This window comes from Sceloporus occidentalis, unplaced genomic scaffold (assembly GCF_023333645.1).
Source record: "Sceloporus occidentalis isolate IW3139 unplaced genomic scaffold, rSceOcc1.0.p SCAF_130, whole genome shotgun sequence".
Classification (NCBI taxonomy): domain Eukaryota; kingdom Metazoa; phylum Chordata; class Lepidosauria; order Squamata; family Phrynosomatidae; genus Sceloporus; species Sceloporus occidentalis.
Genome location: NW_028317110.1, coordinates 1,709,592 through 1,730,052, shown reverse-complemented (window position 1 = coordinate 1,730,052; position 20,461 = coordinate 1,709,592). Strand labels below are relative to the sequence as shown.

General features: G+C 41.2%; 1 protein-coding gene across 1 annotated transcript; it reads right to left on the bottom strand.

The window, feature by feature from the left end:
- Positions 1-7,706: 7,706 nt before the first annotated feature.
- LOC149281570 (armadillo repeat-containing protein 7-like) lies at positions 7,707-9,565 on the bottom strand. The gene is made up of 3 exons (XM_089499145.1): positions 9,481-9,565; positions 8,739-8,882; positions 7,707-8,065 (listed from the first exon to the last, which is right to left on the bottom strand). The coding sequence occupies exons 1-3, from the start codon at positions 9,563-9,565 to the stop codon at positions 7,707-7,709; spliced, it is 588 nt and encodes a 195-aa protein (XP_089355271.1).
- Between the last annotated feature and the right edge of the window lie 10,896 nt (positions 9,566-20,461).

Sequence of the window (20,461 nt, the reverse complement as noted above, 5' to 3'; positions counted from 1 at the left end):
AATCCCCTATTTTTGGTAATACTTACATTTTTGTGTTTTCTTTTCCTGCTCTCTGTCACGCTCTACCCAGGCTGCGGAGCTGCATGTCTTTTGTTTCCCTGTCTTGCTGTGGTCCATTTCTGGATTTCTGTATGTCATGTCTGGTATCCCAGGTAGAGGGGTGTCCTGTCGTGTTCATGCCTGGTTATGTTTATTTGCCTGCCGCCATATGTCAGGAACTGGGTCCATACAGCCTGCTGTAATGACCCAGGGCGCCCAAAGATGGAGTTCAGGAGGCAGTAGCGGAGTCACAGGACAGGGCCTGGTGCAGGGCGACTGCACTCACCCGGGTGATGAGCATCTAGGGTTGTGCAGACACATACCAGCGCCCTGATTTAGCAGCGGATGTAGGCCAGAACGAAGATAAATCCTGCAAGCACCCTGGAACAGGCATGAGACATTGCACAAGACTCATGTGCGGGATGCTGCAGGCTGGGAGTGTGGAAACTAAGCAGAGTATATAGCTGAAACATAGCGAGCAAGGGATAGGGAGACCAGGCAAGAAACATAACCAGACAAGATATACATATTACACGGCACAACAGTGAACAAGACAAGGAATAAACATAACCAGACATGAACAGGACCCCTCTACCTGGGATACCAGACAGGACATACAGAAATCCAGAAATGGACCACAGCAAGACAGGGAAACAAAAGACATGCAGCTCCGCAGCCTGGGTAGCGCGTGACACTCTACTCCAACGTGACAATCCTCTCCCTGTCGCGAGTGGCTGCGAGCGGGATTGAAAGTGGCCATCCGCTGACGCCTAAAGAAATTAAAGCGGCCGGCGTTCATGCACGGCACCGCACAATGGCCGTGCCTCAGCTCTTCGCGCGTCTTAAAAGACGTGTATCCCGGTGGGCCAGTCCGGTCCTGCAGCATGGAATAGGCACGCTGGCTGCTTTTAAATAATTAAGCGGCCGGCAGAGGCGGTCTTACGGCTGCTTTAAAACAAGCTGTGCCGGCCCTTGGACTGACCAGCCCACAGGGAAATCTCCCGATGGGTGGTTCCAAATTCGGCAGGGGGGGCAAGGAATAACCTTGCAGCGATGCCACTGCTAATGAGATACTATTACTAAAAAGTATTTTTGTTGGGAGTGCCCCTTTCGAGGAAGAATAATTTAAAAGTTCCTATAGTAATTTACATAGTTGTTTGCTGGGTGGCTGTTTCATTCATCTACCACTCTCTCAGTTAAGTAAATTGCCTGTATATTTAATAAGCCTAGGACCCTCTAGTTTTAGATTCTCATTAACTCTGCAAAAGTTCACTTCACTTTGGCTGTTTTGCTTTTGGTGCCCCCTAATGGCTGGCTTGAAGTTTGACACGTGGAAGCTCTCCAAAAACCTGGAGGTGGTTTCTATACTTCTTTTTTAACCCTCATTCTTCAGCTTCCTGGGGCAGATGGATGTTGTTGTAAACCAGAACGTCTGTTCGTATGCACACAGGATCACGTAGGGGTTCTCTTTTCACTTTTGCTCATGGCCATGAGTGTTTCCTATTCTGACATTGCTTTCTGTTGATTCCTGGATATAACCATATATTCTAAGCTGAGGTGAGACTTTTCCGATATAACTGTGTGTTTTTTTTCCCAAGTGCGTTTGTTTACCACTTATTGACTGTAAAAGTTAGAACTATTTACTGTTGTGGAGAAGCTGCTGTGTACATAGATGGATATACTGCGCGTGAGGTTCTCGCTTTGGTTCTGAGCTACCCCTCTTGGTTAATATAGGCTTTTTTTAGCCTTTTTTTTTTCATTCTCATAGAAGCTTAATGATTAGATTTCATCATCCTTGAGCGAATTCATTCACCCCACCTCACCCATGTTGCAGAGACCCTACAATTTTAGTATTGTTTTATCATCTTCCATGTTCTGACCAACCTACCTCACCATAACAAACAAAAAAGAGAAAAGAACAAAAGCAAATTCCTCAAACCTATAATATGGTCATGGTTATCACAGAAAATAAAAAAAAGGATCATCAATCAAATGTACTTATTTATAGTAAATAAACACGCAGGCCGCTCCTCGAAGTCCGTGGGCTGCATTTGGCCCGCGGGCCACACGTTGGATGCCCCTGCCATAGCCCATTCTAGAGTACTAATTTCACCAACATCGGGGACCTGGATCTTAGTCTCATAGTCAGACCTCCTCTATTTAAGGTCTGATTAAAAGACGACTCCCAATTATAAGACGAGGGGTATTTTTCAGAGCATTTGCTCTTATGATTGAGCAAATACAGTACTATAAATCATAAAAAAATATTTTAAAGATTGAAAATTATCCACTAATTTAAAATACTGAATCATAAGATATTAAACTCATATTATGCACAAAGTGAGCAGCTCAATCTAAGTTTAATAGGGACTTTGGGTCACTCAAAAACATTTTTCAAAGAGCGGCCTGCTACATAAACAAAGATGTTAGAAAACCCTGACGTGTATGTTCTGGGTTACTGCTTTGAAAAATGATTAAAATCAAATATGGTTCTGTTTTCTTCTGTTCATGGCACAAAACTATACCACATTTGATGTAATAATGTGACTGCCGCTGTCTGGTGACATAACAGTGAATATAGGCAAGGCGGGACAGCGGCAGGATCTTTACTGATCCGTTTTGATAATAGTAGGTCTCACCTTCTTATCTTCAAGTTACCTGAGATAATTAAAGATGTAAGTGGGCTTAATTTACAAAGTGCATATATGTTCTGTAGGCCAATTTAACTAATGCTATTTACCAAAAGTATGTGTACACTAGACTTGTGCACTGCAAGCAAAATCGATTTGAAATTTGCGTTTCTGCTGTGATCACCTTTCACCTACAGCAGCACCATCTGAAGGACCACCACCACCAGCAACAGCTGAATTGCACCAATGGATACACCGAGCTGCATGTTACGGCACTCCAGACAGGTTGGAGCTGAGGTCTAAGCTTGGTATATCAGCGGGAAATTACCACAGGTGGTGATGCTCAGGGGGTAACACGGGGATAATGGTATTTGCAGACCCAACATTACTCATTTTATTCCAATCACATACAGACACTGGTGCAGAATGGTTTTATTATTGTTTAATTCATGTTATGCTGTACACCTATTTGGTGTTTAGCCATATATATTGCCAGATGACAGGAAACATCAGTCTTTTCGGCTCTGGATGATGGTCAGAAACATCCAGTCGCTTACCCTGCATGTGACTGTCTGTAAGTGCCTGCCCTGTGCCCTGCTCTCTCTCTGCTGCTGCAGCTCAATTTACTTTCTACCTCTCCGAGTATAAATATTTTTCTAACTTTGGGAGAAATTCAGTGTCCTGTATGATTAGACTGGAAATTTGTTTACCTACTCCCAGTGCCCTGCTACTACTGCTGCTGCTGCCATATCAACTTCCATACTCTGAAGGATCAAGTAATCAAACTGATCTAATTGTTTGGAGAAATTTAGTCCCATAGCATATTTCTGGATATGTGTATCCATTGGTGCAGTGCTGCTGTTGCTGGTGGTGGTCTTGAATTTCAAGAGTGTAGAACAGTTCCTTAACATTGAGATAGTGCTGCTATAGTTCAAACAAACATTGCATCACACAAGTCTACTCCATAGACAAACATTGGCAATAGAATGGGTAAGAAGAGTGACACTGTCATAGGATGCCACCTTTTCCACAAGTCAGTAGTTTGTGAGATTTCTGCCATGCTAGATCTGCCCCAGTTCACAGTGCTACCTTTGTGAAGTAGGGATTACAACAGCTAAACCACAAAGTAGTAGACCACACACACTCACAGTGGGGCTGCTAAGTGCTGTAGCCCGTAGTGTGTAAAAAGTCCTCTGAAGCATCACTCACTACAGAGCACTGTGCATCGAGCGCTTCATGAAATGGGTTTCTATGGCCGAGCAGCTGCACACAAACTGAAGATTATGCGTAATCCAAGCGTTAGCTAGAGAGGTTAAGGCACACTGCCATTGGACTCTGGAGCAGCGGAAATGTGTTCTTTGGAATGATGAATCATGCTTCACTATTTGGAAGTCTGAGTCATAAATCTGGGTTTGCCAGATTCTGGCTGGGATGCCAGGAGAACGCTACCTACAGGAATGCATAGTGCCTGTCTACTGTGACAATTGTGTGCTTACAACTTTGTGGCATGAGTTTGGGGAACACTATTTCCTGTTCCAGCATGACCGGCCCATGTGCATAAAACAAGGTTTATAAAGAGATAGTCTATTAAATTTGGTGAGGAGGAACTCAAGCGATCTGCACAGAGCCCTCATCTTAACCCAGCTGAACACCTTTGGGATGACTTGGAATGCAGATTGGAAAACCTTCCCATAAAAGTGGAGGCTGCCATAGCAGGAAATAAGGTGCATATTAATGCTCAGGTGTCCACATACTTTTAGTCATATAGTGTGTGTGTATACATCCAAGTGTTTCATTAGGTGAATACTTTTATAATTGAGATTTTCTTATAATAAAACATTGTGAATTTCCTTCAGAATTATTTATTGTGTTCATCATTCCTACCTCAGTTTTCTCTGTTTAGAGGTGAAAGTGCCACTGTTCGGAATGGACCGGCCACACTAGTATAAGTATTGTCCGAAGCAGGAGAGGGGCTGAGAAGGTGGCCAACGCATAAAGGTCATAGGCATCCTTAAATAAGTGTGTCTTGAGGGATCTTTTGAAGGACTGAAGGGGGAAAGACAGGGCATTCCAGAGAATAGAGACAGCTGTTGAGAAATCTTGCAAGCGTACACGAGAACTATATGAGTGACGAGATGTACTGTAAGTAGGGGAACTGTTATAAAGAGCTTTGAAAGTAAGAGTCAGGATTTTGAAATTAATCATGAGTATATACAGCCGGTGAAGAGACTGACAGATGGGAGAGATTTAAATGATGGATGAAGAAGATATGTCTGGCAACAGCACTCATTGTGGATTGTAGAGTGGCAAGATGGGTATGAGGAAGACCAACTAAAACAGCTTTACAAAAGTCAAGGTAATTGAGTGCATGAACAAGAGCCTTTGTGGCAACGCGGGCAATGTTATCCCACTTTGCTTGTTTACCTTCTCCATAACCTCCGCATCCAACTTCCTGGGGCATTCTTGTTTATTTATTTCTTCTGTGCCACCAGAATTCAACCAGTTTGATAGTTTTGCACACATTTTTGTATTATCTCCCCATAGCTGTGAAAATATTTGGACAGTCTCTATTTTCAATGCTGTCATTCATGTTTGCAATGGCAGACATGTGACTAAGGTATGTAAGAAGTGCTATGACATCATCAGAATGTTATACCTGTATTACCTTCACACTTATTTTCTGTTCAGAACAGATTCAAATGAACAAACAAGAGTTTAAATTTTCGGAAGAACATTTTATCTAGGTTAAAATAACGACAAAAAACCTTTAGAGCAATAAAGCGGGGGGGGAAATACTTTCAGACTAGGACTAGGACTAGTCTACAGCCTACATCATTTTTTGCCTACCCAGTGACCCAGAGGAAGTCAAAAGAGCTTTGATGACAAAGATTGTCACTGTATTCCAAGCTAAAAATTTCTTCCTGACCCCTTGAACAGGCTACTTTTCCCTGGATTGAAGAGGCATCACAGATCTTTACAAACGTTAGTGAAATACTGATAACGTGTTGTGCTGCTCAAGAGCGAGAACGGATGGATCTCTGAACCCTAAGTTTGTCAGTCTAGATCCTCTATCCTACTTCTGAGCTTACATGCTGCAAGCACCTGCTTTTATGTCTCTGGCCTATTACGCCACGGCCAAGCTTAATGAGGTGAAGCGGGTGTGGCTGTAACAAGTCTTGCATGAGACAGGGAAAGAGAGAGAGGGAAAGACAGAGAGAGAGACAGAGAGAGAGAGAGGGAGAAAAAAAACATGAATGTGCTAGATTGGGAAGTGTATATTCCTTCTTTTTAAGTAATAGATTGTGTTAACAAATGACCTAGGACTGCTGTGCCTTTGACACTGCTTGCACAGAAAATTAGAATAAAATGGCTCTGTAACTTTTATGTACCAACGGAATGTTTCCCTGATGAACAGACTAACTTGTCAGATCATGAAAGGGATTGGGATAAGCAACTCTGCAGAGTAGAAGGAACCTGTAGGGAATTTCCCAATAATATATATATATTTTATAACTCATTACATGTTAGGAATATATTACATTTCCATCACTGACTACAAAAAAATCATTATATTTACAATGTTATATCACCTATTTTAAGAGCAGAAGATCATTTTGATTAATTTAAGGTTAATGGAAATAGCCAGTAAACTCAGCCTTGAAGTATGAATTGCAAGCAGGGCCCCTTTCCACTTGTCTTAGTCTGTCAATTCTAGTTTTGTCATACCCCTTGACTATATATATGCAATGTAACAAGCGCTGTGTAAATTGTTGGCGCTATATAACATATTGGCTCGATTATAGGCCGCACCCTTAAAGTTTGGTGCTATTTTAAAGAACAATTTACATTAGTGGAATGGTAGAACAGTATTTTATCTAATGAACACAATACATGTATTGTAACACTTTTGGTATCTATAATGCAGTTAGTCAGCACAGATTATATACAAACAGAAATTTGAAAAACCAATAGTCATTTTAAGGTCCCCCTTAAATCATAACGCACCCCACTCTGCCCCCCGGATATGCTTTATGCCCCCCAGATATGCCACTCTGCCTCCCCCCAACTTACCAATGCATGCCCAGACTCCCTGGTGTCTAGCCGGTGGATGTCTGTGCGATGCGCGTAGACAACCTCTGCTGCTGCTGGCCACTTCCGCTGGGCCTTCTATGCCAGAGAGGAGGATACAGGTCCCCTCTAGCACTGTGGGGGATCCTCATCTGTGGCAGCCGGTGGACATCAGCCCAATGCGGTCAGACAACCTCCACTGCTGGATGGTACTTCCGCTGGAGCTTCTATGATGGAGCAACGGAAGGTCATGTAACGCTGGTGCTCCTTCATAGAAGCCCGGCGGAAGTGCCAGCAGCAGCAGGGGTTGTCTGCATAGTGCAGATGTCCACCGGCTGCCAGAGAGGAGGATCCAGGTCCTCTGTAGTGCAGCAAGGGATTTGCATCATAACCCTACAGCTTGCCAGCAGCAGGTCTAAATGAAAAATTCAAAAACGCCTGCCCGGCGCCCAGAACTGCATGTCCCCAGGCGATACTAACTGCGTATCCCTGCGCTAAAACCCCATTATATGCCACACCTCCACTTTAAAGACTTAATCGTTGATCCTCCTAAATGTTTAAAACGGGCGTCTGCCGCCATACAGTGTATGGCAGATGTTGATGCCCACGGGGAGGGGCCAGATATCATAGGTCGTTAAGTGACCGTTTTTCCGTGACGTGCCTGACCCATCAATGGACTCTAAGGGGTTAATGTAAACATTTGGCTTTTAGCCAATAGCCTCCATTGATATGAACCAATGAAAGTAACCATACTCTTTGAAAATATGTACTGGAAAAAAGTTTAATGTCCATTTTTGTATTAGGCTAACCATTAAGCATTTTGATGAATGTAATGATGGACTAGGTAAAGTACCCCAACATCAGGTATGCAATTATTATTCCCCTTTTAAATAACCATACAATCAGATAATAGGGCACAGGAATACTAAAGAGGCAACATATATTTCAATAAAATCCCAGGTCTTGTATTTAGTCTGTTGATTTCATGGGAGTAGTCTCTGGAAGTGGAATGCCAAGTGCTGTGTGCTGACTCAGGCTTCTTGCTTCCTGGACCTGCTTTTCACTGCAGTAGTCCTCTAGAAATATTGTGGCCAGGTTTCTAATTCTGCAGTTAGAGGAGAGAGAGAAGCGGACCATACACTCCACAACAGCAGGGGTAGAAATATCAGCACAGGATGCAGGAGTACATAGGTACATGAGAGTAGTTAAAGCAGAAAGAACAGTTTCTTCTCGTCGGCTGGACAAGCAGTTAATGATAAGCTTGAGCCCTCCCGAAGACAGAACATGACTCTTATTGGCTTTGTCCAAACATAAATTACAGAGACCTCCTAGAAAAAAAAAAATAAAAAAAAAAAAAAAAAAAAGGACAGAAGGGAAAATTCTAATTTTTAAATTAAACAGGAATAAATGGCTGCAATCACTCCTTTCACTCTACTCAGAATAATTATTTAAGTCTGCATTCCATCATGCAGTTATCTATTCTATCATGCAAAGTGATTGCATTTAGCACAGAGATAGCGTATTGTCAAAAAGGCTACATATTACAGCCTTATTTTCAGCGTCTGCAGGGGCCTGGCCTGATTTTATGCTCAGTGGGCAGTTTGACATATTAACCCAGTGGTCGCGCAGTGCAGCACACTGGCAGATCGGGGAAGCATGAGAAGCTGTCAGCCACAGAAATGTCTGCCCACTGGTACTGATGCTCCAGACCAGTCCGGGCCTGGGTGTCAAATATCATTGAAAGATGTCACCTCCCCATTTAGACCATGGTCCGGCTAGGAGAGGTGACACTAAAACACTGTAAAGACTGAAGAAACTGCAGCCTACATGCATGGGAGTAAACATGATGCAAATGACACACGTGACACACTTAAGGTAAGTTTTCCAGCACACCAGTGTAGGTTGAAAATTTTAAACATACGTTGCTAAAAAATAAGCAACTTTAAATGTGATTTGATCTTACTTAAAATTAAGGATCTAATCTTTAATATAAAATCTTACCGATTCCAAACTCAACAAGGGTTTCATTCTCCTCAGTTAGCATGTCCAGGAACAGATCAATTACTTGGAGCTGCCGGAGGTCTTGATAGTTACGTGGATCATAGGCAAAATTAGCCAAATTTGCCAGAATCTGTTCTTTGGCCTCTGAGATAAAGCATAAAGCACGGTGTCAGGAATAGCAGATCACAGAGACAGAAACCTGACTAGAGCAGAATGTACAAGAGACATACACTGCGCTGTGTGGCAAAAGAAAACTACAATGGCAGGTAGAAATAAAGTATGTTCCTAACATTAAACATATAGCTATGTTCATTCAGTTAGCTTCAAATTCATAACATTGCATGTCATATGTTTTATAAACTACACGCAATGACTCCATTACAAACACATATAAACTGAATATACAAGGAGATACACTATAATAGTAATGTTACAAATACACTTACATACAAGAAACGCCTTACAGTATAAACAGAAGTTTCAAGAATCCAGCAAAAAGTAACCCAAACCCGATAAATATAGTGATTTAAGATCTTTAATAAGGTATGAACACCAATAACCTTGTTTTCTTTTTTTTTTCTTATAATTCACGTTATTTTCAAAGAGCTATGGTGCTTTTAGATGAATCTGCAAAGACTTCTCAGGGCTTTTCAGAGGATGTCGAATGATTCCCAGAAGTCTTAGCGGCTGGCAAATACGCTGCTGTACATAACAAACTTGAGCTGCGTACAACCATTTTCACCTGTACCATCCGTATCCTGGAATTCAGTAACTAGCGCCTGGAGATACTGGAATCGGTCAGCATCCGTAGATTGTTTGCCTGCCATAACTGCATTTACATTGACAACCGGAAGTGATAGCCTGTCGTACGCAGGATGTGACGTTAGAAACTGTTCTGAAAACGCAGTTATCCTTACTAGATTTTGCGCTTAATGACGTCGGGAGTGCCGTCCCATTTAAAGAATGGGTTATAAAGCGTTAATAATTTTCCCAAACTGTTTAGAAATCATTACACAGACGCCGCGATCTCCGCGGTCTTTTAAATAGTTCCATACAGCACCTCTAGAGGTCTGTAGCTACCACAGAGACGCCAAACAATGCATTTTATGCATGCAATATCCCCCCCAATAGCTTAAAGTCTGCAAATGAACTAAATGTGATCCTGACATCCTAGCGTACTTTGGTTTTGTATGATGCGAATAGTCCTTGTATTTTATGAAGGTTAAATCAACATAGATTGCATTAATGGACGGTTAAAGCACTGGGATTTTTAATCTATAAATCTGCACAATTGTAAGGCTGGGACTGAAAAATTAAGCATTTAGGGGCTGCATATGTAAAGGGCCCCACATATAGGATTTTACATGCGATGGTCAAAAATTTTACTATATGCATCCAGGAAAGAAATGGCTGATGTAACCCTAGTGCCAGAATATGTGTATGTATAAGCACTGGGAGTACCTCGATATAGAGGCATTCGGAAAAATAAAAAAATCAGGGGCCACATTCAATCGCTCATAGGAGCATTTAAACATTTCATGTGAAAGAAGTATGCAGCCTCTCACAAGGCACCCCTTTAAAATAAAAGAGTTCTGCCTAGAGGTACTACAGCCAACCATGCAGGTCAGTTGAGCCCAGCTTACTAATAACCATGTAATCAGTAAAATTAAAATTTAAAAATTGTTAATAAATTAATAAAAATAAAAGACCCCAGTGATGTCAAAGTCCAAAATATGTGCAAAAAGAAGAAAGGTTTGTTTTTTCATGAGCATGTCTGAAAATGCTTGTTTCAAAAAATGTATGGTTTTATGTGGTAAATTGAATTGCCCAGGTTTAAACTAGGACATGGACGCAGACTGAGCAGATGTCAAACTTTAAAAAAGACGCACCTCCCAAATTTAGCCTTTTAGCCCCCAAATAGGACATGGGGGCAGGGTGACCACAGGGTGTCAAAATTCTAATTTGAAAAACTGAAATGCTCATGTCCCAAATGTGGCCATTTAGCTCCCAAACAACCTGACAAACTTATGCATGGGTGGCGTTACTGTACTCAGGAGATGTTGCTGAACACATATTGGGGTGTTAATTGGCAGTGACACATACCAGAAGCTATAAAGCACAAGCATACAGCACAATGTGTGAGAAAAAAACTTGTGGTAGAATTAGTGCATGAAAATAGAGTTAAAATACCAGTATTTCAAGTAGCCTAGGGTGTCTAGTTTTTAAAAATATATGGTTTGATGTGGTTAATTGAATTGGCCACCCAGTGCAAAATATGTCAGAAAAATAAAATGTTTAATTTTTATGAGCAAGTTTTTAAAATGCCTAGTTTCCAGAAATGTATGGTTTGATTGTGTAAATTGAATTGGTGAGGTTCAAAGATGTCCCAATTAGTATGTGGACACAGACTGAGCAGATGCCATAGTTAAAAAAATAAATAAAAAAAATACGCACCTCCTAAAAGTGATGAACACATGTGTGAGAAAAACCACACAAAAAAATTACTACAACAAACTTTGAGAAAGGCTATTGATAGAATTAATGCTTGAAAAAAAGAGTTAAAATACCAGCATTTCAAATAGCCTAGGGTGTCTAGTTTTTAAAAATATATGGTTTGAAGGGGTAAATTTAATTGGCCGGATTCAAAGATGTGCCACATAGAACATAGACACATGCCAGATGTCAAAATTCCAAATTGAAAATTGTTGCTGAATACATATTGTGGTGCTGTTTGGCAGTGACATCAAGAGCTGTAAAGCACAATGTGTGTGTAAAAAAAAAAACCCACAGCAAACTACTACCACAAATGTTGACAAAGCCTGGTGGTAGAATTAGTGAAATAATTAAAAAACATTGATTTGTCTAGTTTTCAAACATAGGTTAATGGGGATAAATTAAACAAAGGGCAAATAAGCAGCAAGTGAACATTTCATCCTCAATGTTGTGTATATATATTATATATTTATGTATATAAATTACATTTATTCTTCTATTATGTTTTAATTACTCTGATTTACAATGAGTATCCATAAACATATGCTAATTAAATACAATTACAAGCAACAACTCTGTGATCCTCCACCTCCAGTTTCTACCCACCACCCTATAGGCTTGCAGCACAAAAGTCCTGGCAGTTGTCTTTGCTCACATTTGAAGGTATGGGATCAATGTGGTCCGTTACTTGCCTGATTAGTTCCCCGCTACTACTTTTGCACACCCAGACAGTTAAAACATTCCTTCGGCATCTGCAGTGGTTGATAGACTTGGAAAAATGTAAAACATCCAGACTCTTAAATCCCAAAGCATGTGTACAGTCGTGGCCAAAAGATTTGAGAATGACACAAGTATTGGTCTTCACAATGTTTGCTGCTTTAGTGTTCTTAGATATTTTTGACAAATGTTACAATGCTTATGGCAAGGTGCTCCATCATGCTGGAAAAGGCATTGTTCGTCACCAAACTGTTCTTGGGTGGTTGGGAGGAGTGAGCCCACTCCCTTGGCTGAGAAGCAACCCCACACATGAATGGTCTCACTGCTTTACTGTTAGCATGAGACAGGACTGAGGGTAGCGATCACCTTGTCTTCTCTGGATAAGCTTTTTCCGGATGCCCCAATCATAAACGGGATGGATCATAGAAAATGACTTTACCCAGTCCTCAGCAGTTCAATCCCTGTACCTGTTGCAGAATATCAGTCTGCCCCTGATACGATTCGTGGAGAGAAGTGGCTTCTTTGGTGCACCTGCCTGCTACCATTCCTGAGCAAGCTCTGCATTGGTTGCGCCCCGATCCCGCAGCTGAATCAACTTTAGCAGACGGTCCTTACACTTGCTGGACTTTCTTGGGTGCCTTGCTGCGTTCTTCACAACAATTGAACCTCTCTCCAGAGCTAAAAAGTATGGCCTTGACATTTTGGGAGCTTCCAGTTTCAGCCCAGTTAATGGATAACAAGGACCTTCCTCCTGAAGTCCTTCAAATGTTCAGATTGATGGCCTGGCTGTTGCAAGGATAATCCTTAGAGGTTGTGGAATTTCTAACAGTATGGCTGACGTGCTGCTTAATTCATTCCGAAGATCTACTTCCACAATATATTGTCGTATTTGAAATAAATTCCTCTCCTGGTGCAACAGCAAAGGTTTTGTTACGTCGGGACCTAGACAACACAGGTAATGGACCCACTATGCAGAGACGTATGTACGTAACGGAGCGTACAGGCAGAAGTCCAAGGCGGAAGAACGATACGGCCAGAGGCAGAAACCGTGGTCAGGAGATATCGAGGTCGGGTCAGGCAGCACGGAAGCAAAATCCAGAGACAATCCTAAATTGGGGCGGGCAGCACCGGAGCGAGAACCAAAAACAATCCAAGGTCGGGGCAGGCAGCACGAGAGCGAACTCAGAAAGCAGTCCGAGGTCTGGTACACAATTATGGCAAATGAGATACAAGGCAGCGATTATAAACACCCAGAGTACATACAGTGACTCATTGAACGGGCACTTAGAGAACCAAGGAGTGGGTTTAAATAGGAACAAGGGTGGGAAAAATGAACTGGGGACCAATGGGAGAGGCGGTGACGTCATTGCGACCCGCGCCAAATAATGGCGTCGGTGCAATACAAAACAAACGTAAACGAGTGCTAAACCCGTAAGTATCGCGGGTCTAGCACCCATCAGCAGTGTTAGAGCGCCGCGAGCGTGCCGCAGCACCTCGCTTATGACTCTGCGAGTGCTGCCGGCACACTGCGGCAGCTCCTGAAACAGTATATTGCCGTCGTGGGCGGCTCATGGCGGTTCGCATAGACCAATGTGACTGCCGTGAGCGCGCCGCGTCTACACGCACTCCCCTCCTTGTGCGTGAAGTATGCGAATAGCGAATACGCACGCACGCCGCCCACCCGCGGCCGACCGTCGTGGGACATCGGCAGCCCCGGTAAGTGCAACAGGTTTTGATTTTATTCTGCCTTTTATTAGTTCCATTCTTAGATGGCTTTCTGTCTGGTCTATAATGTCTGAACCCTAAAAGGGCAGGTATCAGCTCTCATTCTCTCCTGTCAGATTTGGCCTCTGATTTCCTGATATCCTTCTCCTTCTCAAGGCGGCTAATATTCAGCGACCCATGAGAAGGTCTCATTTTCCATCCTGGGATTTGACCTTAGTTCTGCAAGCTCTGAGCCATTTGAACCTCTGGAAAAAGTGTCCCTAAAATTATCTGTTAAGACGGTGTTTTTTGTGGCAATTATGTCTGCAAGAAGAGTGAGTGAACTACAAGCTTTGTCCTCGGCTTCTGAATTCACCATCTTCCATCAGGATAAGGTTGTTTTATATCTCAAACCTTCATTTCTCTCTAAGGTCATCTCTATGTGAGTCAACCATTAATCCTGCTGTCTATCTTCCCATCACCTTCATCCTCGGAGGAGGTAGTGTGGCACAAGCTGGATGTTAGACAGGTGTTGCAAATTTATATTGATTGCACCTCTACTTTCCTTAAGACGGATCACCTGTTTCTTTGGAAAGGCCTCTGGGAAAGCGGCTTCGAAAAATACCATTTCCAGGTGGCTTACAAAGGCTATTCGGCTGGCCTACTCGTTCATCTGGGTTCTCTCATCTCATGTTACAGCCCATTCCACGAGCAATGTCAGTTGCTTGGGCAGAAAAGGCGTTGGCATCTCCAGAATAAATCTGTAACACGGCTACCTTCATTCAATACCATTGTCTAGCATTAACGACTAGACATCTCCTCCTCTGCGGCAGATTTCGGGCTTAAGGTGCTCCAGTCTGTGGGCTCTTAGATACTTCCCGCCCATTAGGGATCTTGTTACATCCCAACCCTACTGCCACTATATGCCAGGAATAACAGAAATGTTTACGTCCCGTAAATGTGTTTCCCCTCCTTGTTTTGTCTACCATTAAAATTATTTTGCAATCATATCTGTGTTCTTGTTACTTACTGGCTGCGTTGGTGTTCCGTGAAGTTTAAGGGGGGTTAACTCTTTATGTTTCAGATCCTTGTCCCTAAGGAAGAACGATACCCCAACAGTACTGCCACTATATTAAGGAAAAAAGAATTTAAGCAGCAAAAATGCAAATGCTTTTGTTACATAACCATGCCTTACTGGAACAAGGTGGTTCAGTTCATTTATATTGTTCTTGGACCAAAATCAAAATTAAACCTTAAACAGTTTTTTTGCACATTAGGCAATGTAAAATTAAATATACGGAAACTTTCTCCAGTATACATGTCTTTCTTGCACTTGTGTTTATATTTTAACTCTCCTTGGCGTGAGATGTGAGAAATGTAAAATGTTTCACCCAGTGACATGCTGATGATCCTGATTTTGAAGCAATAGGCTTGCTTGTTGTCATATAGCACTGCTTTAGCAAGTTGCCAATAATCTGTTAACCTTTACCACAGCCTGGTGGAGTGAAAAACAATATAAAACACACATTATATGTGGGTTCAAAAATAACGTTAATTGGTTGATCCAGGATATTCAAAATTCATAGACCAAACTAAAGTTTTACATTTATATATTTTACTAGTTCTTATTTTACTTATTATGTCTAGTTTTCACTGTGTTAGCTTTCTATTAAGGTCTTTTGTCATGCGTCAGGGAACTTTTAATTGCATGATAAAGCCAGGTACTGGGCATTTTATTGTTTCAAAGAGAGGTGAAGGAAACACAAAGAGAAAGTGTTACTATATAAATTGTGATGCCAAGTCAAATAATCTATATGATTAAAGTAGTGTGAAAATTAAAATATACTGTAAGTAGATCACATAAAATGTAATGTGATATAAAATGTACCCATATGGTTAAAGCTCTTGATAACCATACCATATGCAGACTCTTTGCCAGCAGCACCCCTGTGCAACTTAGTCACTAGAAAGCCTTTATCATTGCCATGATAAACTATCCTGGTTAAGCAAAACATGAAAGTTATGAACCAATACAATCTAGGGTTATTAGACGTTTAAATAACACCCCCCCCAACATATCAAAACAAGAAAACTAATTGTTTCTATGTTTGCAATAGATTATAACCTTGCAACATTTGTTATCTCATTATCATTTAAAATTGTTACTGCCCCCTAGTGTAACAGCTCTATGGAATTGGCTGGCGCTATTTAAATAAATGTAATACATGACAGATGAAAATAACTAATTGTGAAATGGTATTGCTATAGGCATAGCCGGCTTTAGGTGTTCTGGCGCCCTGTGCGGACTACTCCTCTGGCGCCCCCAATCCCCAAAAAAAGAAAGGAAAAAAATCTTGTAACAAACAACTAGCTTTCATTAAAGATAGTTTATGTGCAAGTGCAAAGAAGTACAGTAATATATAACTGGAAACACTGAAAACAATAATATAAATTAAATACATGGAAAAAAACAGCTAATCTGATGTAACAAAAACATTTTTTTTAAATATTAAAAAAAATTGGACCCCAGAAAGCATTTCCTTGGGTCCCGTTCCATGCTCCCTAGCATGCATTCACTCCCTCCGCTACCACAAAAAAAAAAAAAATTGCCACACTGACTACAGATTAGGGGAAGACTGTGAAAGTCATTCTCACCCTGACCATGACTTTGAGAGGTCCTCTCCCCTGAAATCATTCCCAGTCCCTTATTCACTAAGCCATACCTCTCCTTTCCTTCCTCCCTGTGAACTATAGATCAAACAAATAAACAGCACTTGCATGTATAGCTCACATACAAACCATATATTTGCAGGTATGCTTAAATGGGGTATGGAAACATAGCATATCAGGTATAGATCAACAGAATCAACTCAAAAAACAAGCTTTGCAGGTATAGATCAATTGAACATCACAAGTTAACTCAGCATTGAAGGTATAGGTCAAATAAACAGAATCAGACATACAAACCCTCTGTTTGTAGGTATACAATAATAATGTATGGAAACAGAGCGTACCAGATACAGATCAACAGAATAACACACACCCAGCTTTGCAGGTATAAATCAATTGGAATTCACATATAAACTCATCAGGTATAGATAACCCCCTAAATTACAGGCATAGATCACAGGTTGCAGACCCCAAAGCCAGCCCTGGTGTCCACATTGCCCACATAGAACCTGATCAGCACCCAGATTACACACACATTACAGCTCAGCCTGAGCCAACTTTGTCCCCTAACAGCCCAGTGTAAGACATCTTTGCCGGCAAACAGCCCACCCTTCATGTGCCATCTTTGCATTTCCCCAAACGCTTACACAGTTACTCACTCATTCACACGAATAATTTACACATATTCATTAATGCAGTCTCACAAATCATTCAAGCAATTCATTCACACATTAATCCATTCATTCTCGTATGCATTCACACAATTCATCCACACATTAATTAATTCATGTACGCATTCACACAATTCATCCACACATGAATTCATTCATTCTCTCACATTTATTTCAATATTCTTACTATCCCCTTTCTACCCCCTCCATGTACCCCCTCTCCCACTTCTCACTGTCTACCTCCTCTCACACTTCTCCCCTTCTCACTATCTACCCCCTCTATGTACCCCCTCTCCCACTTCTCACTGTCTACCTCCTCTTACACTTCCCCCCTCCCCCCCTTCCCACTATGTACACTCTCTCCCTCTCCGGCCGCACACACCAAAGGCCGGCCCTGGCTATAGGGACAGATCCCCCAAAATGTGACTGCTCCAGATAACCTACAAGGTATTTTATAGATCTTCTTCATACTGGCCTTGGATTATTGTAGACGCCCAGTGGTTGGACCTTAGGTGATTTTTTTAATGGTATTTGCTAGGTATGCGTTGATTTCATGTTTTGTGTAGGGCGTCTGGGATCCTAGAAACTCAAGCTTTCATTTCTATTGATTATGTCTAATTTAAATCATAACGGCTTTATTGTTCCCTCTCTTTTTCCTATGATCATGGCTATAGCCAGATTTACATTTTTGTTTTGGGCTGCTATGTATAGAGGAAACCGTTACCCTTTTGCCATTCACACAAAAAAATACAAATAGTGAAATGGTTTCATTAATGGGGCTGGTGGAACATATATTTAACAAATTGCTGGAGTATGGTGTGCAGTTTGTTGAGGGGAGTCTATCATGCAAACCGAATAAAGACAAAGCAATGGACATAGTTTGTGTCTGTTTTGGTTACATAGGGTGTGACTGCAGGCTGAACCGGTACTTTAACTACAAGAGATAATCACCACCTGATTCTAGTAACAGGGAAAATAAATACAACAGAGGAAGGCATGACCTTAGTGCAAGGTTGTGTTGGCTTAGTTTTTTTCCTTTATGTGTTTTTCTAACGTTTGAGAAATTGTTACAGACTTTTATAAAGTGATAATGTGGTACTCAAGATAAGGTTGTTCCTTAAAGGTACAGTTTAATGTCCCTGACACCCCATTAAAGAATAATGTATATTAAAGTACTCTGACCTAAAAGTTGCAGCCCTGTTTCAGCAACTGCCCTCCTCTTCCATAGAAACATAGAATTTGACGGCAGATAAGAACCATTTGGCTCATCTAGTCTGCGCATTTTTCCTGATTTAAACCCCTATCAGTTTTTGGTCAAGTCCTGTAGTAAGGAAAGCTGTATGTCTATCCCATGCTTGTGTAAATTCCCTTACTGTATTAGCCATTTCCATTTATCTGCCACCATCTGAGTAAAGTAGAACTTTTTTACATTACATCTAAGCCTCTAGCCTTCAAGTTTTAGATCATGACCTCTTATTCTAACATTGCTCCTCCTTTCAAATAAGATTGCCTGTACTTTGTTAAATCCCTTTAAGTATTTAAATTTTCTATTGCATCCCCCCTCTCTCTTCTTTGCTCCAAGCTATAATGTTAAGATCATTTAACCTTTCCTGATAATTTCTGTCCTGCAAACCACTTACCGTTTTTGTAGCTCTCCTCTGAATTCTCTCCAATTTGTCAATATCCTTCTGGATATGGGGTCCCCAGACAATATTCTAGATGAGGCCTGACCAGAGATCTATAAAGTAGCATAATCACTTCCCTCTTTCTGCTACTAATGCCTCTCCCTATGCATCCTGCTTGCTTTTTGAGATGCTTCATTGCATTGTCTGCTTACCTTTAAGTCATCAGAAATAATTACTCCTGAGTCCCTCTCTTCCGTTGTTACAGTACAGTGCCACCAATGCTATATTCTGCCTTGGAAGTCTTACATCCCAAGTGCATTATTTTACATTTATTAATATTAAACTGCAGCTGCCACACTCGTGACCTTTCTTCTAATGTACTTAAGTAAATTTTTGGTCTACATTTTGTGTCTGTTTATATTTCGTAAAAGCTTGCTTATTCTCGTTCAATATATTTGCCACATCTGTGGAGTACCACAATGGCTTCCTTTTCTTTTACTCTTGCTAACAATTTTATTGCAATGTTATCATGCCTTCAGCAGGACATCTCTAAAATAGCTCCATCTCACCTGGACTCCATCTAAAGATGTCCATACCATCAAAGACTCACTCACTCGTCTCTTCATTTTTGGAAAATCCGCATTTCTAAAGTGTGGTGCAATGTAACCTCTCCTTATATTAAACCACACTGATTGATGATCACTGGAGCCCAAACACAGTGACATCCAAAATCAAGTCTCCATTTGTAAATACTCAATCCAGCACAGTTTCTTTCCTTGTTGGTTCCTCTACCAACTGCTTTAGACACATTTCCTGTAAGAAATGTAGGATGTGTCTACTCACATACCTTCAGTGATGATGACGCGGCTGATCTCATCCTCTAGTGTGTGGCCACCTTCTGGATAAATGCAGTTGCACACTGCAAATGTGCAAGAGTTTAGTGTGCAGCCACGTGTTTCCAGCAGTTGGAACACTTATGTCATTTATTGGCTGCGGGCCTCCAAGTGTCAGTGTGTTCCTGGCTCTTATGTTTCTCACTGAAATTGTGATCAGTAAAAAACTGTTGACAAAGCCATGACTGCCTCTTTAAACAAGTATTGTGTTTAATGTGAAGTTTTAGAGAGTTGTGAGGATACAGTCTTTGTGCATCCTTTTGAAATGAGGCAACTTAGGGATGAAATTCTGCTCTTTGATTGTTTGCATCAATTGTGACAGTCCTTGTCTTTGCTGTGTATAAATGTATATGTGTTTCCTTTTAGTTTTTCCTTTACACTTTGAATTTATGTACTATAAAACCATGCATAAATTGTTGGTGCTATATAAACAACAGATAATAGTAGCCAAGTTTTCTGCTGCACATTATTGTGATATTTAATGTGGTGGAGCACTGTGATACACTCATACCCAGAAGACTTCTAGAAAACAGGGACATCAGTAGAGGATTGAGGGACAGATGTATTTGGGGCCTAAAGAGTAACTATCCCTCTTATAGAGGGACACTTCTAACAGGTATGTTATTTCTCTCATATTGTTAAGTTGTTTGCTGTAGGCAGCATTTGTGAAATGAGAGGAAAGACCTTTGGACAGGAAACTGATTAGATAATACTAGACCGGTCACTCTGGGACACAGATAGCAGCTTCTAAGAAGTGAATTTTTTTATGTAAATGGCACTAATACAGTCACATTGATTGCCAAACAAAACACACACACGATGCGTAGTTTTAACCCAATAATATGAGTTACGTAGGAGATACGTGTAGACAAGCTGTTAACAGGAAGTCAAATATATATTTCTGACACGGCACTCTATATCTTGCACTTACTTTTCTACAGTGTAGTAGT